The 15263-nt window shown below is 42.5% G+C and overlaps 1 protein-coding gene across 9 annotated transcripts in view; it reads right to left on the bottom strand.

Annotated features, from left to right (window-relative positions):
- Nucleotides 1–14638, bottom strand: part of PRUNE2 (prune homolog 2 with BCH domain) — a 137118-nt gene extending 122480 nt beyond the window's left edge. For all 9 annotated transcript variants that reach the window (XR_014161330.1, XR_014161331.1, XM_081880890.1 and 6 more), the window contains exon 1: nucleotides 14466–14638. Coding sequence is in view for 7 of the 9 variants with exons in the window: in XM_081880890.1 (XP_081737016.1) it covers nucleotides 14466–14501 (36 nt within the window). In the remaining 2 variants the exon portion in view is untranslated. The remainder of the gene's footprint in view (nucleotides 1–14465) is intronic.
- Nucleotides 14639–15263: the final 625 nt, after the last annotated feature.

Consider the following 15263-nt stretch of genomic DNA (forward strand, 5'->3'; position numbering starts at 1 on the left):
ATCCCCATTGAATTATGCCCTCAATATTGATATTTTATAGTTGATGGTTTTGTTTTACTGTTGCCTATCCTGACTTGAAGAAGCAGTGCAGGTAGGTTACAAATATTGGTTTAGATCTGGAGAAGCATAAGTAGTGTGAGGCTCAGCCATTGGAGCTTTCCCACCACCTCCTTCCACAGCAGACCCTCTCCTGAAAATTCACTCTTGAAGGTCAAGGACCCACTGGAATGGTGTGCAGAAGGGTGCAGGTTCTGTAACAGGAGTAGGGAATGGATAGCATTGAGAAGCAGGGGTCACGTTGCACAAACAGAAGTGCCCTTCCATTGCACCAAGCACCACGGAATCTAATCCAAAGATCTTTCCAATGAATATTTACATTCAATATCATTGTCATTTTCAACAAAAATGTTTGACATGAAAGGAGAAGCCATAGTTTATTAGTTTCTGCTTGTACTTTATATTAGAAGCCTAAAAGCCACAGTTTTTACACAGGCAGAATGACATCTAGAATGCCACTCAGGCATGGATAAACTCCCTTTTCTCCTATTTTACAGACATAGATTGCGGACAATTGCTGGTTCTAATGACAACTTCATAACGGTGTAGAAAGTAACAGTAGCTGACTATGACTACTGCACTCAATCTAGATCTAGAACTTGCCTTGATAGGCACAGACTGCATTTACAGTAATCTTTCTGCGTGTAAACTGAATTTATAATTAGAGACAAAAAGGTGAAAGATTTCTGACTTGGCATAGGATCACATGGTTCAAAATTCAAATATGAATATTTGGCAAAAGACAAGGATGTGAGTTTGTTACATAAAGAGATTTAGAGTCTTTTAGAGGCCACATCTTTTACAGCTATTTGCAAGAAGTACTGTCCAAACAGAAAAGATCTATCAGTTAAAAGCCTGCCTCACTCACCATGAATATCTTTCTCTTGTGAGCTGGAACTCCTTCCCAACTAAAAACCAGCAGAATTAGGACGAGTGGTTCTCATGACAGTTTGAAAAGGTGCCTCGCCCTGAAAAGCTGGATCATTCCCTTCTCATATGATGTTGCAGAGTTTCAAGTCAGGTGGGGGACGGAATCTGTTGTGCAATGTAATAACATTCAGCCACTGGATGCTTTGATTACAAAAAGTTGTGTCAGCATTATTTTATCCAGGATGGGAACATAAAGCAATGTTGAGCCATGATTTATAGCTTTTTATCAGCACAGTGCATTAGCAGTTGTTTCCAGCTTCTCTTTTCTCCCCTAGCCCAACCCACTCATTATCTGACTGAGTAGATTATAGGGGGAGGGAAAGGAAAACCACAAGCTTCCTGTCCCTGAAAGAAAACATTTAAGGCTGCAATCCAATAGCAGTGAACGGGGTGGGGGCGAAGGACACTTTCCAGTCTCATGGCCTTTTGGACGATCTCCAGAGGACACCTTGCCAGCAATGGGTGGAGCCAGAGGAAAAAGCAGGCCAAGCACTGACTGTAAATTCTGCCTTAGTGCAAGAGACTGGTTTCTATACACAGGCACACAGCCCTCTCTGCCCTCCATCCAGAGAAGCAAGAATCATTATCAGAGGCAAAATATTTGGTACTACAGTACTACTCTGCATGGTGAGGCCACCAGACATCATAAGACTATCACCTAAAGTTCAGTCATCCTGTTTTTGTGCTGAATTGTTTCATCTTGCTCTGGGAACAGAGCACTGCTATCACAATGGGACTTTGCCTTCTCCTCTCCTCCCATCTGCAGCACCCTGTGCACCTCCAATAGCTGCTCCAGAGACTTGGGGGGACTTCTCATAGGAACATAAAAGTCTGTGGGACCAAGACAATGCCCCGTCTAGTTCAGCACCCTGTTCTCACAGGTGCCTCCCTTGTTCTCTTATAATGGCAATGGCACCCCCCTGAGAGGTGCCAGAACTAAGTTCCAGTGAGTCCCAGCTGAAAAAAATCCCTGCCTGTGGGGAACACACAAGCTGGTCCAAGCACAAGAGCACTCTCTTCTCCTGCAATTTCCAGCAACTGGTATTCAGAAAAATTACTGCCTCTAATTGTAGAGGCAGAGTATAGCCATCATGGCTAGCAGCTATCAATAGCCTTATTTCCCCATGAATTAGTCCAATCCTCTTTTAAAGCCATCCAAGTTGGTGGCCATCCCAGCCTCCTGGAAGAGCGAGTTTCGCAGTTTAAGCCCTACATGAAGAAGGACTTTCTTTTGCCTGCCCTAAGTCCTCCAACATTTAGCTTCCTTGGATGTCAATGAGCTCTAGTTTCATGAGAGAGGGAGAAAACTTTTCTCTATCCACTTGTCCATGCCATGCACAATTTTATATCACGCCTCCTCTTACACATCTTTTCTCTAAACCAAAAAGCCCCAAATGCTATAACCTTTCCTCATAACAGAGTTGCTACACCCCCTTGATCATTTTGGCTTCTCTTTTCTGAACTCCATGCTAATAACATTTAAGGAGACCATAAATCACCGAGTTGCTAACAAGCAAATAAAACCATACTCACGGACCCCAGACTAACACAACTAAGCCTCAAATTCCTTGGGGCACAGCTAGATCTACTCACACAGGAGATCCAGTTTCCCTCATCACATCTCTGGCAAGAGAAGACAAATGATACCTCCTCCATCAAAGAGGTTGATGCCTTGCTTGCAAACATCCCACACTTTGCTGCCCATGCTTCCTTAATACCCCCAGGTGTCGCTGCCAGAACAAAAAGCTCCCTGATCCCCCTATGAGGAAAAGAGGGGCTGACAGCCAAGTGACCCTCCTAACCTGGAATGTAGCTGGGTGGGCTGCATCTACCAGAGACCCTTGTTTCACTGATTTTCTTTCATGACATGGCATCTTACTGATACAAGAATCATGGGCCATGAACGACCTGCCACTCATTTACAATCAGAAGTGAACTAGGGGAGAAACACAAGAGAGCAAAAGGGCTCTGGGTATCTTAATCTACAGTGGTACCTCGGGTTACATACGCTTCAGGTTACAGACTCTGCTAACCCAGAAATAGTACCTCGGGTTAAGAACTTTGCTTCAGGATGAGAACAGAAATCGCACGGTGGTGGTGTGGCAGCAGCGGGAGGCCCCATTAGCTAAAGTGGTGCTTCAGGTTAAGAACAGTTTCAGGTTAAGAACGGACCTCCGGAACGAATTAAGTACGTAACCAGAGGTACCACTGTATATTGGTACTCCACCAAGGCCCCTCCCCTCATATAAGACACACGCCTTCATGGCTATTTTGCTCCATTTCAACAAGAAGGTTCTGCTAGTACTAAATGCTTACATGCCCCCAATGAGACAGAAACTTGAAATCGGAACTCTGTGGGGGGAGCTGGAAGGGTATGATGCGGACCTTATATTGCAAAATTCAAATGCAATGGTGGTTCTGGGAGCGGAGCTCAATGCCAGACCAAGACCAAACAATCAGACTCCACCACCTGACTGAGAAGACGAAGGACCACTCATGCCTCAAAAGACCAAACCTCAAATTTTGCAGGTCTCTGCCTGGCGCAAATGACTTTCAAGCTAAATCCCCACATCCTGAATGGTACCTTTGGAAAGGATCATCCAGTTGAATTTACCTGTCTTTCCAGAGCTAGGATGAGTGCCATTGACTATGCTATTGTCTCTGGGGAACTTCTCCCTTATGCTGAAGCTATAGAGGTTATACCTAGGTTCAAGAGCGATCACTTCCCAGTCCTGCTCCAACTAAAGAGTTTACCCAACAGATACACACTGAGGAAAATTTTCAGCCCACCATAATGCCAGTTAGAAGGAACTACTGCTGAGCCAAATGGACTCCTCATTTAAATAAAAATATGACCAAGTTATTGGAACAAAATAAAAAAAATCCTTCCAGTAGCAGCTTAGAGACCAACTAAGTTTGTTATTGGTATGAGCTTTCGTGTGCATGCACACTTCTTCATGCACACGAAAGCTCATATCAACAACAAACTTAGTTGGTCTCTAAGGTGCTACTGGAAGGAAGTTTTTTATTTTGTTTAGACTACGGCAGACCAACACGGCTACCTACCTGTTACAAGTTATTGGACTCAGTACATCTACAGGCTCTCCAGTCTACCCTAATATCAGCTGAATCCTTTGATGACCTTTTGTTGTCCTATAAAGCCCTGACCCAACAACTATACCAGCACTTAATCAATAACAGACTAGATTGGAGACAACGACAAAAACAATCAAAGCCATGGTTTGATAAGGACTCGGCTATGTTGATGCCAAAACAAGCCCCTGCCAATTCATACCAAGTTTATGTCTCCAACATAACTCCAAATGCCAGAATGGATCTCCTTGAGCAGAAAAGATTTTATAAGTAGCTGCTAGCACAGGGGAAAGGGAAGCTATGAAAAACAACTGCTCAAGGGTTATCCAAGCAGCCAAATCCAATTACCGTAACTCTGCTCTATTCTGGAATATCTTGGTGCTCTACCAAAGCAATAGACCACCTATGGCAGACTGCTATTTTCCCGAAGAATTTGGGAGGTGTATTTCCAGGAACTTTATAGGGGTACCAATGATGGAAGTGGCCAAAATACCCAAAACACAGAAAACCTTCTGGGCTCCTGTGACAAGAACAGAGAACCGTATAGCCCAATGAAAACAGGGGAAAGCCCTAGAAGAAAATCTAATTCCTGCTGAGGCCATCCAAAAAACTTGGATTTTTGGGCATCGATATCTATGGACACATCTCAAAAAATTGGGGTCTTGCAATCATTGTCCCAATATATAAAAAAGAAAAGAAGGATGATCCAGCTAATTATAGGCCAGTGAGCCTCCTCAGCATAATTAATAAACTGTATGCAAGGCACCTGCAATGGAAATTTCAGGACTGGCTGGAACAAGAAAACATACTTGCAAAGAAACAAGCCAAATTTAGGGAAGGCCAATTTTACCATTGACCAATAGTACTCCAACATCTAATTGAAAAATACTCCTTTTGTAGCACAGTCTCCCTTTATGCTGTCTTTATTTTAAAGCAGCCTTTGACTCCATATCCAGAGCCAAACTTTGGGGGGAAATGGAGGTCTCTAAACTCGACAGGCGCTTGCTATATTTAATGTGCATGCTACATGAAGAGCTCGTGCTCAAAGTGCAATGCAACCCCCAGGGGCATCTTTCCAACGCTATTGGAACTAAGAAAGGTGTGAAACAAGGGTGCATACTGGCTCCACTTTTATTTAATTTCTATACTAATGATATGGTATCCTATCTCCATAAAATGAATTATCACTCCCAAAGTTGGCAGGGAGGCATATCCCAGTCCTGCTGTATGCAGATGATGCAGCAATTTCAAGAACACCCATAGGGCTTAGAAAAGCTATGAAAGCATTGGCAACAGAAAAGCCCATGGGGACTATGCTGCTGAGAATACAAAGAGAAATGCAACTGCCATACTTAAATATCTTAGGACCAAGATGGACATTATATACCCACAGCCCTTAAACTGTCTGAAGCCAAGTCCATCACACAGCTTTTATATGGTGCCCAGCTAGGCCCCTTCACTAATCCCATATCACTGGAACTACAGCAATCTAAGTTCCTAAAATCAGCTTTTCAAGTGCCAAAATATGTCTCAAATATGTCTTGAGACAGGTTTTGTAAGAGCAGAGGCTAGGGTGTGGATGGCCACACTAAATTTCTGGCTTAGACTACTATCCTTTTACCCAGATGGCCTCCTCCCACCCCAGTGATAAAGGACGACTGACAAACAACATAGAATCGAGAAGTGGTAGACAAGATGTTAACTCAAGGCCTTACCCCACAGTTTTTACTCAGCATGGGCTATGAAGGCCAAAGAACCATTAAACAGCTTGTGGTTGATACAGAAAGTTAGTCACATCTCACCAGGTCACCAAATTTCATCACCAGTGAAACCAGTAGGTACCCCACCACTGCAATGACATATTTAACTAATCTTGAAGTACCAAAACAATGAAGAGTTTTCACTCTGGCTGATTGCCAGGATCTCCCTTCAGTTTCAGGGAGGAGTGGCAGATTAAATTGATGGACTATGACGAAATGACAAAACCTACCGGAGCAATATGAATCTGGGAAGTGGGAAGCTATGCATCAGCAATTCAAATGAAAAATTTAGTTCTGAGCAAATGGTCTATGTCAAAGGTGGGGAACCTTTAGTTTGCCAGATGTTGAACTCAGTCCCAGCAAGCATGGCCGATGACGCAGAATGATGGGAGTTGTAGTTCAGCAATATCTGGAAGGCCACAAATTGGTCTATGTGTTGGTGGGTGTTAGCAAGAAGAAGAATCTGCCTGACTTTCTTTTCTAACTCTCTGCATATATTAAACAGAGCCCTGTCTTTGTGCCCAGCTGAAGCAGAACAAAGCCCAGCAAGCAATTCTGGGTTTAGATTGAACACTTTCTAGGTGTAAAAACAAAATAAAAAAATTCCTTCCAGTAGCACCTTAAAGACCAACTGAGTTAGTTCTAGGTATGAGCTTTCGTGTGCATGCACACGAAAGCTCATACCTAGAACTAACTCAGTTGGTCTTTAAGGTGCTACTGGAAGGAATTTTTTTATTTTGTTTTGACCATGGCAGACCAACACGGCTACCTATCTGTAACTTTCTAGGTGTGTAAATAAAACAGCCCAAGATGATTATTGGAAGCAGTTTTTATCCTTCTCTCAGTTACAGGACAGGGAAGCTCAGGTTTCCCAACTCCCTGCTGTTAATGTCCTATTAGGAAACATATTACAGCTTTTTACATAATGAATTACCTGTCAGTCATGGCTACCATGCCAAGTGTAATTAAAATGAAATCAGGTCAACAATTGCACATGCCAACTGTGTATATTTAGAATGCACTCTCCCTGGGCTTTTAGCAGAAGTTGTCATAGATATTTAAGGTCCAAAATCCAATTATTTTCATATTTTCTTTTTTAAGCACCAATTCCCCCATCTTTCAAGCCATACAGAATAATATCTAACCTTTCTCAATAAGAAGGAGGAAGTTACTTTAACTTACTTTAAGTATTAAACAGAACATCTTGATTTATTATCAAACCTTGAACCCACTAGCTACTCTGGAGACTGGATTCACAGAGCAAACTAAACCTCTCTGTTTACTCATTATTATTATTATTATTAATACCCCGCCCAACTGGCTGGGTCTCCCTAGCCACTCAAGCAGGTATATTCTGCTCCTTCCTTCACATAGGCCTAAGCAGAAACAATTAATGGGGGGGATCGCCTTAATCCAAAGATGCTTACCAACCATAACTCAGTAAAAAGCAAGGGCATATTAAATTGCTATATTTTTAGACATTCACTAATAAATCAATGCACAATAAAAGTGGCTGTTAAAATGGAAGACACAGTGACCTCATAATGTTGGTTAGCTGCCTAATTAAAATCTGTTGATCGTTACAAGAGCAGGAAACTGGTTTTGGAAATTGTATTAAATTGAATTAATTCAGTAACAATTTGTAATAATTTGGAAAATCAATAAAAATAATTGGCAAAAAAAATATGCTCATCAATCACAGTACAAATATTATACACACACTTTCCCATGAAAGCATCAACACTGCAGGTGGCAGCAATGTTTAAACACAGCTGTTATTTTTAAGATCAATTCTGCACAGTTTTCACATGGCATATTTTCAGTCTGGTATTTCTTGGAAAAATAAAAGGTCAAATTTAAAACACTATTTCTACAAACATATTTTAAGTGCCGCTTTCCAGCAAGCCATAAATATTTATTCTTGGCAACAGTGGTTTCCAGTTACTCTGAGTTTTCAATATGCTTATCAAGGCAGGGCTGATAATTTATAATTAACCGTAACTTTTAATACAGAGGCTGTCTATAATTGTTCAGTTGTTTACTTAACCCAACTCCTCATTTGTTACATTGAACAATGATTTAATGAGTCTTCATAGAATCATAAAATTGTAGAGTTGGAAGGGAACCCCTGGGTCATCTAGCCCAACCCCCTGCAATGCAGGAATCTCAGCTAAAGCATCCATGACAGATGGCCATCCAACCTCTGCTTAAAAACCTCCAAGGAAGGAGATTCCATCACCTCTCATGACAATCTGCTCCAGTGTCAAATAGCTCTTACTGTCAGAAAGTTCTTCCATTAATTTGAGTCCTACTCACCAGAGCAGAGAACAAGTTTGCTCCACCTTCCATGTGCCAGGCCTATCAAGTATAACCTGATTCAACAAAATTGCTTATGTATGCAACCACGGCCACTAGGATGCTCTTTGCGCAGGGATAGAAAGAGGACACTGTCCCAACAAAGGAAGAATGGCAAGGTAAAGTTGATGGACTATGCAGAAATGGCAAAACTTACAGGAAGATTAAGAAATCAAGAAGACTGCTCAACAAAGTATGGTGAAGATATGTGGATCATCTAAAAATTATTGTAAACAATTAAATACATTAACATTAAAATACATTAATTTAAAATCAAGCAGTTAAAAGGTGACTTTGGAACGAACACAGAGAGAAATAAACCAAAAGGAGTTACAGGGGAAATGCAGTTTTAAAAAGGGTTTTATAAGAAACCAAGGAAGGGGAGGGGGGAAGTCAAATTAACTATGTATTCAATTACAGATAGGTAGCCGTGTTGGTCTGCCATAGTCAAAACAAAACAAATTCCTTCCAGTAGCAACTTAAAGACCAACTAAGTCAGTTCTTGGAAGAACTGGAGTTCTTGGACTCCAAGAACTGACTTAGTTGGTCTTTAAGGTGCTACTGGAAGGAATTTGTTTTGTTTTGACTATGTATTCAATTGTAACTGATGATTATTATAGTTAAATTTTTAAAAATTTAAAGAAATTATTTTAAAAACCACACAATTGTCTCAATTCCATTTGAACTAAATAACACCACATTTTTAAATAAAGTTGAATAATACACATGAGTTTTCATAATTGTGAGTTGGTTGAATTCTTGGCTGTTCCAACAGAAATTGGGCAAGAGGGGTTTCCGGCAACGTCACGAGTCAATGGCGGTTGTTCTTTGCAGCCCTCTGTGGGCTGCCAGGAAGTTCAGGCAGGGGAAAGGGGGGATTTAGAAGGCAAAAATCCTGGCAGTGCTCCTCAGTGGGGTCTGGGGAGTTCAGGGCACCCCGCTGTGCCACACAATCCCATGTCTGCCAACTTGAGAGGCAGAGTAGGAGTGACGGGGGGGGGGTGTCCCTGCCAGTGTCCCTGCCAATGGACAAGACTCCGTTGCTGGTATGATTTGTGGCTGGTTCCTCCTTAATTTGGACAATTGGCTTTAATCAAGACACGCTCCTGGACCAACATATGCTAATGGACTGCAATTAATCAGCTGCTGAAAGGACTGGGCTTGGCTCTCTGAAGGCATTTGCATATTTTTCTGAAGCTTGAGAATCCTTACAAAAGCCAAGAAAGTAAAGGGCAGGACAAGGTGTGTTGTGCTTTCTTGTGTTTTTCATACACACACACACACACACACACACACACATACACACACATTTTTATTAGGGTTTTTTAAACATATCATTTCCAACAATCATAAAACATAACTTCTTATCTTATATAATATTTTAGACTTCCGTCAATATAATATTTTAGACTTCCGGGTTTAGGGTTTAGGGTTTAGGGGTTAGGGTTTAGGGTTTAGGGTTTAGGGTTTAGGGTTTAGGGGTTAGGGGTTCAGGGTTCGGGGTTAGGGGTTAGGGGTTAGGGGTTAGGGGTTAGGGGTTAGGGGTTAGGGGTTAGGGGTTCAGGGTTTAGGGTTCGGGTTTAGGGTTCGGGTTAGGGTTATGATGGTGCGAGGACTCTCTTCCACAGCTCCAGAAATTGTTTCTGTGCATGCCCAGACGCCAGAAATCGCTTCTGCGCATGTCCACAATGCCAGAAATTGCTTCTGTGCAGGTGTGATTTTCAGCATCTGGGCATGCGCAGAAGCGTTTTCCGGCACCACAGACATGCACAGAGGCAATTTCTGGCATGGCGCTGCACAGCTCTGGTTTAGGGTTAGGGTTAGGGTGGCGTGGGTTAGGGTTTGGGGTTAGGGTTAGGGTTTAGGGTTTAGGGTTAGGGTTAGGGTTAGGGTTAGGGTTTAGGGTTAGGGTTTAGGCTTAGGATTAGAATTAGGGGTTAGGGTTTAGTGTTAGGGTTAGGGTTAGGGTTTGCGGTTAGGGTTAGGGTTAGGGTTAGGGTTTGCGGTTAGGGTTAGGGTTAGGGTTAGGGTTTAGGATTAGGGTTAGGGTTTAAGGTTAGGGTTAGGATTAGGGTTAGGGGTTAGGGGTTAGGGTTAGAGTTTGCGGTTAGGGTTGGGGTTTGCGGTTAGGTTTAGGGTTTAGGGTTAGGGTTTGCGGTTAGGGTTAGGGGTTAGGGGTTAGGGGTTAGGGTTATGGTTTAGGGTTAGGGTTTGCGGTTAGGGTTAGGGTTAGGGTTAGGGTTTAGGGTCAGTGTTAGGGTTAGGGTTTGCGGTTTGCGGTTAGGGTTTAGGGTTAGGAGCTTCCTGCAGCCAATCAGAAGCTGTGCTTTGGTTTCCAAATGTTTTGGAAGTAAATCCAAAGTATGACTGTAAATAAGAAATGGTGCAGCTATGGGAGGAAATGATCAACATATGTTTGCAACAAAGCGGGAAACCTGATTTTAAGAAATGGTATTAAAGTAATTCGGTTTGATTTGTAATAATTTGGAAAAATAATAAAAATAATTATAAACAATGAAATAGGGCAAGAGGTTATTTAAATCACCTACAGCCTTTGGAAACTATTTCTAAAACAGCTAAAAACAAATCGTGACACACACATCTTAGTTCAGATATATCCACTTCCTTGTAAGACATGAGCTAAAATCTGAATAGCTATAGTCCTTTTATTTTTATTCAAAATATTTCTTAAACAACTTTTATGAGAAGATCCCAGGACAGTATATAAAAGCAAATACTTTCTAGAACATATAAGACAACAAACAAGAAAATAAACAGCAGGCTAAAGTCATAAAAGGAAATAACAGAATGTCCAACTTACAACCCATCTAAAAAGCCTGGGAAAGTAGGAAAGTTTTACTCTGGTGCCAAAAAGACTGTACTGGTGGTGCCAACCAGGTCTCCTTAGGGAGAGCATTCCAAAGTTGGGATGCCACCACAGAGAATACCCTCTCCTCTGTAACTACAGAATGTATCTGTTAAAGTAGGTACTTGGAGAAGTGCTTCTATAGGTCAGGTAGGCTGGTACTGGAAGATGTGTTCCCTCAGGTATCTGGGTCCCAATCCATCTAGGGCTTTAGCATTAAGCACTAGCACTTTAAATTGGACTCAGATATTTGAACAATGAAGCTTTATATTTGAGCTTAAAATTGTATCTTCTCTCTCTTCCACGCCCAAATACTCACACAAACTTTCCACCAACTATCTCTTCTAGTTGAAATACAAGGTGGAAATGCAATCAATCATCTTCAGGTTAAAATATCTAGGCCTTAAAATCAACAAGGCCTTAAAATGAGTTTGCATGTTGCTGGGCCCCTGTCACAGCGCATGACAGATGCGTTCAGTGAAATCCAGGCTGTTATGGGTCCCATAGAAGCCTTCAACACACCAGGCTGTCCCTGGGATCCAGTAAAGTCAACTCTCTTTTGTCATCATCATCTTCTTTTAGTCCAATTACCAATGGTTGTTTGTTATATTAGTACTGTTGATTTTGATTTTTCAAAGCAGCCTGAGTTCTATTTCAGGGGAAAGGTGAGAGAAATAAATAATATTCTCTTAACAGAAGGGACTGAAGTGTGTCGTTCTTTAAATCTGATTTAGGATATTGCTTTTTAAATGTTCCTGATTTTTCATGTAGTTGATTCAAGGATGGGGAAGTTTCCCCCCCTCCCCTAACCCCCGACCACTGGCCACTCTGCCTGGGGCTGATGGGAGTTGAAGCCCAGTAACATGCAGAGGACCTCTAGTTCCCAATCCTTGTTCTAAAAATAATCAGTAGCTAATCAGAAGTTTAAAAGAAAAAGACACTGAGGTTGCAAATGCGTCTTGCTTTTTTATCAGAAGAGAATGTCCGTCTACACAGCCTGTCCTGTTGTATGAACTGGTCCATTAACTATGAAAGCTCAACCCCAAACCAGTAATAAATCAGTATGCATTTAAGCTTTCACAGCACTTTTCGATTTCCTGCTCACAAACTAATACAGCAGTTTTTCTAAAATTTATCCTTGAATGCAGTTTACCTAGTTTATAGTCCACTATGATTGTGCTTTAATTCACTGTTGCAGGGAACTTTCAGGAGCTCTTCTAAAATGTACCATTAGCTTCAGTTTTAACATTTCAGTGCTTGGAAATATTCACATTCCTTTTGCTTAGTATATGTCTGATCTACCAAGGACGGTGTCCTTTTTCTAGGAAAAAAGGTGTCAGTACTTATCATGAAGTACCGCTCTCGGCTGACTGGCTGCGGCTGCTGCAGGCTGGGCTCAGTGAGGGCGAGAGCCCACCAAGTGCCCAGAGCCAGGCTCACTCTTCTGCCTCTGCGCCATCCGCAAGGCCTTCGAGGAAGCCAGAGTCCTCTTGGTGCTGCCCGGCCCGGCCACCACCGCTGTGCTGCCACAGGATGAGGATGAGGAGGAAGCGCTGCCACCAGAACTGGCATTACTGGCATCCCTCATATCTGAGGGGTATGAGTGCAGGGGGGTGCAGCTATTTCATGAAGGATAGCTCAGTCAGTAGAGCATGAGACTCTTAATCTCAGGGTTCTGGGTTTGAGCCCCACGTTGTGCAAGAGATTTCTGCATTGCAGGGGGTTGGACTAGAAGACCCTTGTGGTCTCTTCCAACTCTACAATCCTATGCTTCTAAAAATCCATTTTTAAGTCACTTTCTACCAACATAACTAACTGAAAGATCCTGTGTCATATGCCCTCTTCCATCTTTGGTCCAAGGCTGACATGGGCAGACCTGTTGTTAGCCAGAACCAAGAAAATCTGGCCACTGGCTTCTCTCAAAGATAGCAGCCTAAGATCTTAGAAGCAGAACTTTAAGAACAGGCCTCAAGACTTTCATGGCTCATTCCCTGCCATGTGACCATGACATCATGCTTAATGTAGGCTTCAGTCTGTTGTTCTGTTCAGGCTTTTGAGATAAGTGGATCATAAATTATGTATTTCCCCCTATGCTTTGTCATCAGAGATTTTTAAGTATCATGTTCCTTTGTGTTAAAACATTGCTTTTGGGGGGAAAGGTTTACCCGAACTAGCATATTAACAAAGGCAAAAAAATTATTGCTGTTTGTGTACAGTGAAAGAAGAACCTGATAGGAAGTATTAAACAGAGACTTTAAAAAATCATTGTATACAACTTCAGCAACCAAAAAGAGGTGTCAGAACAAGGAAGTTTGTAGCAAAAGACAAATTTATGGTTATTTTCCACCAACAGTAAGAAAGGAAGGTTAGATATGGTGAATTGTACCCACAGGGCTGGACCTTGAATATACAGTAAAGGCAAACTGAACATAGTCAACATCATCTCTCTTTTTAAAGTGAATATCATTTATGTGTATTTGGCTATGTGGAATGGTGAAAGTGCACTTCTATTATGCTGAGTTAAATCAGGATTTAAATGCTGGATCTTCAGAAAAGCAGTTTTAAACCATTGTTAAAAGGTATCACCTCCTTCAGACTGAGCTGAAATAGCTAAAATAATAAGAATGTACATATTATCTGCTAGACTTCCATTGCAATTAGAAATACTACACAAACCATCTTAGAGGTAAAGAGATGTCCACACGGCTATATTGGGCCAAACTTTCATTTCATTCCAATCAACAAACAATTCTGAGTTAAAAACATTCACAACAGCCAAAATATTGCACCAGAAGCTTCATCCAGGCATAGAAATATACATTTATCATATTTTGTGTTATTCCAAATTTGTCAAACAACTTCCTTAACATGTATTCTCTGTGAAAACAAAAACTTCAGAGTTCCACACTATTTATTATGGGGTAGAATATTATAGGTTCAATCCTGTACACATTTACCATGGGAGTAAGCCCCACTGAGCACAGTGGGATTTAATTCTGAGTAAGTGTGCACAGGATTGTACTGGGTGAACTTTGGGTGAAAGGTCTGTGGTTTTCGAAAGTGACAGGCCCCGAAACTTGCCGCCTGCCCTGTACAGGATGCTTTACAAACAAATACACAGCAACTTCTTGGGGTGGGGTGGGGGGTTCACTGCGATCTCTCTCCTGTGCAGCTGTTTGATCCCCTAAGAAGCATTGGACTCCTTAGAACAAAAGCATTCAAAGGCCTTTCTGCATTCAAGATGCTGATTCACACCAGCTTATTTGGGTGCCTTCCAAAAGTTGTTATTTTTTTTTTTTAAAGCAACAATATGACATGCAGGGAGACGAGCTCACAGAGTAAATCAAAGAAAGAAACAAACAAAAACTTCTTTGCAGTTTCACTCTCCGTCCTGCAGAACTTACCAGTTTGGTTTTGGTGCGCTGCAGAAATTCTTCCATCTTGTTTGTTGGCCTGCCGCTTTTGCGCAGCCCGGGCAAAGTCCCCGGCCAGAGCCGGGCTGCTTTGGGGTAGGGCGGGTCCTGCCTGCTGCCGCCGCGGCTGCCTCTTGGGCTCTGGCTCCGGCTCCCGGCAGAGCAGCCCGGCTCTCCCTCTGGAGGCGAAGCGGGACTGGGCGCCCGGGGCGCGGAGGCGGGAGCCCGGGGAAGAGTTCGCGCGATTTCACAGGCCGGCCCAGCTCCTCCGCCAATCGGCGAGGCGCTCGGGCGGCCTGACGTCACGCAGGCAATTGCTGCACCATGGACAGCGCCCAAAAGTGAGGACGAAGTGGGAATGCAGAGATCTGCAGCGAATGGGGAGAGAAGGAGCCGAGCTCTCGCTGTCGCGGTCGAGAGTTGCTGCGCAGGCAGGAGAGGCAGGAGGGCTGGGATGGGTCGCTGGAGGCTTCTGTTCTGGGGGAAAGGTGGCGATTTAAGAATGAGGATGCCGCATAACTTTTGGGGTTCTTTTAATGTATTCTTTCTTAGTCACCTGTTGCTTCCTCGTCAGGGAGTAGAAACTCGAGTTTGCCAAATATTTTCCTTGCAATCCAAAGTTTACCATGTTTGCTCTTAAGTAAACCCTTTGGGTTTCAATGGAACTATTCTGTAAGTACTGCATGCTGAAGATTGCAGCCTTCAAATGAGGAACTGTTTCATTTTGATGGGTTGTTGGTTTTCATTACAACGTCCTGACCAAACAGTAAAGCATTAGGGACACTTCTC

This window comes from Podarcis erhardii, assembly GCF_964252035.2.
Source record: "Podarcis erhardii genome assembly, chromosome: 11".
Taxonomy (NCBI): Eukaryota; Metazoa; Chordata; class Lepidosauria; order Squamata; family Lacertidae; genus Podarcis; species Podarcis erhardii.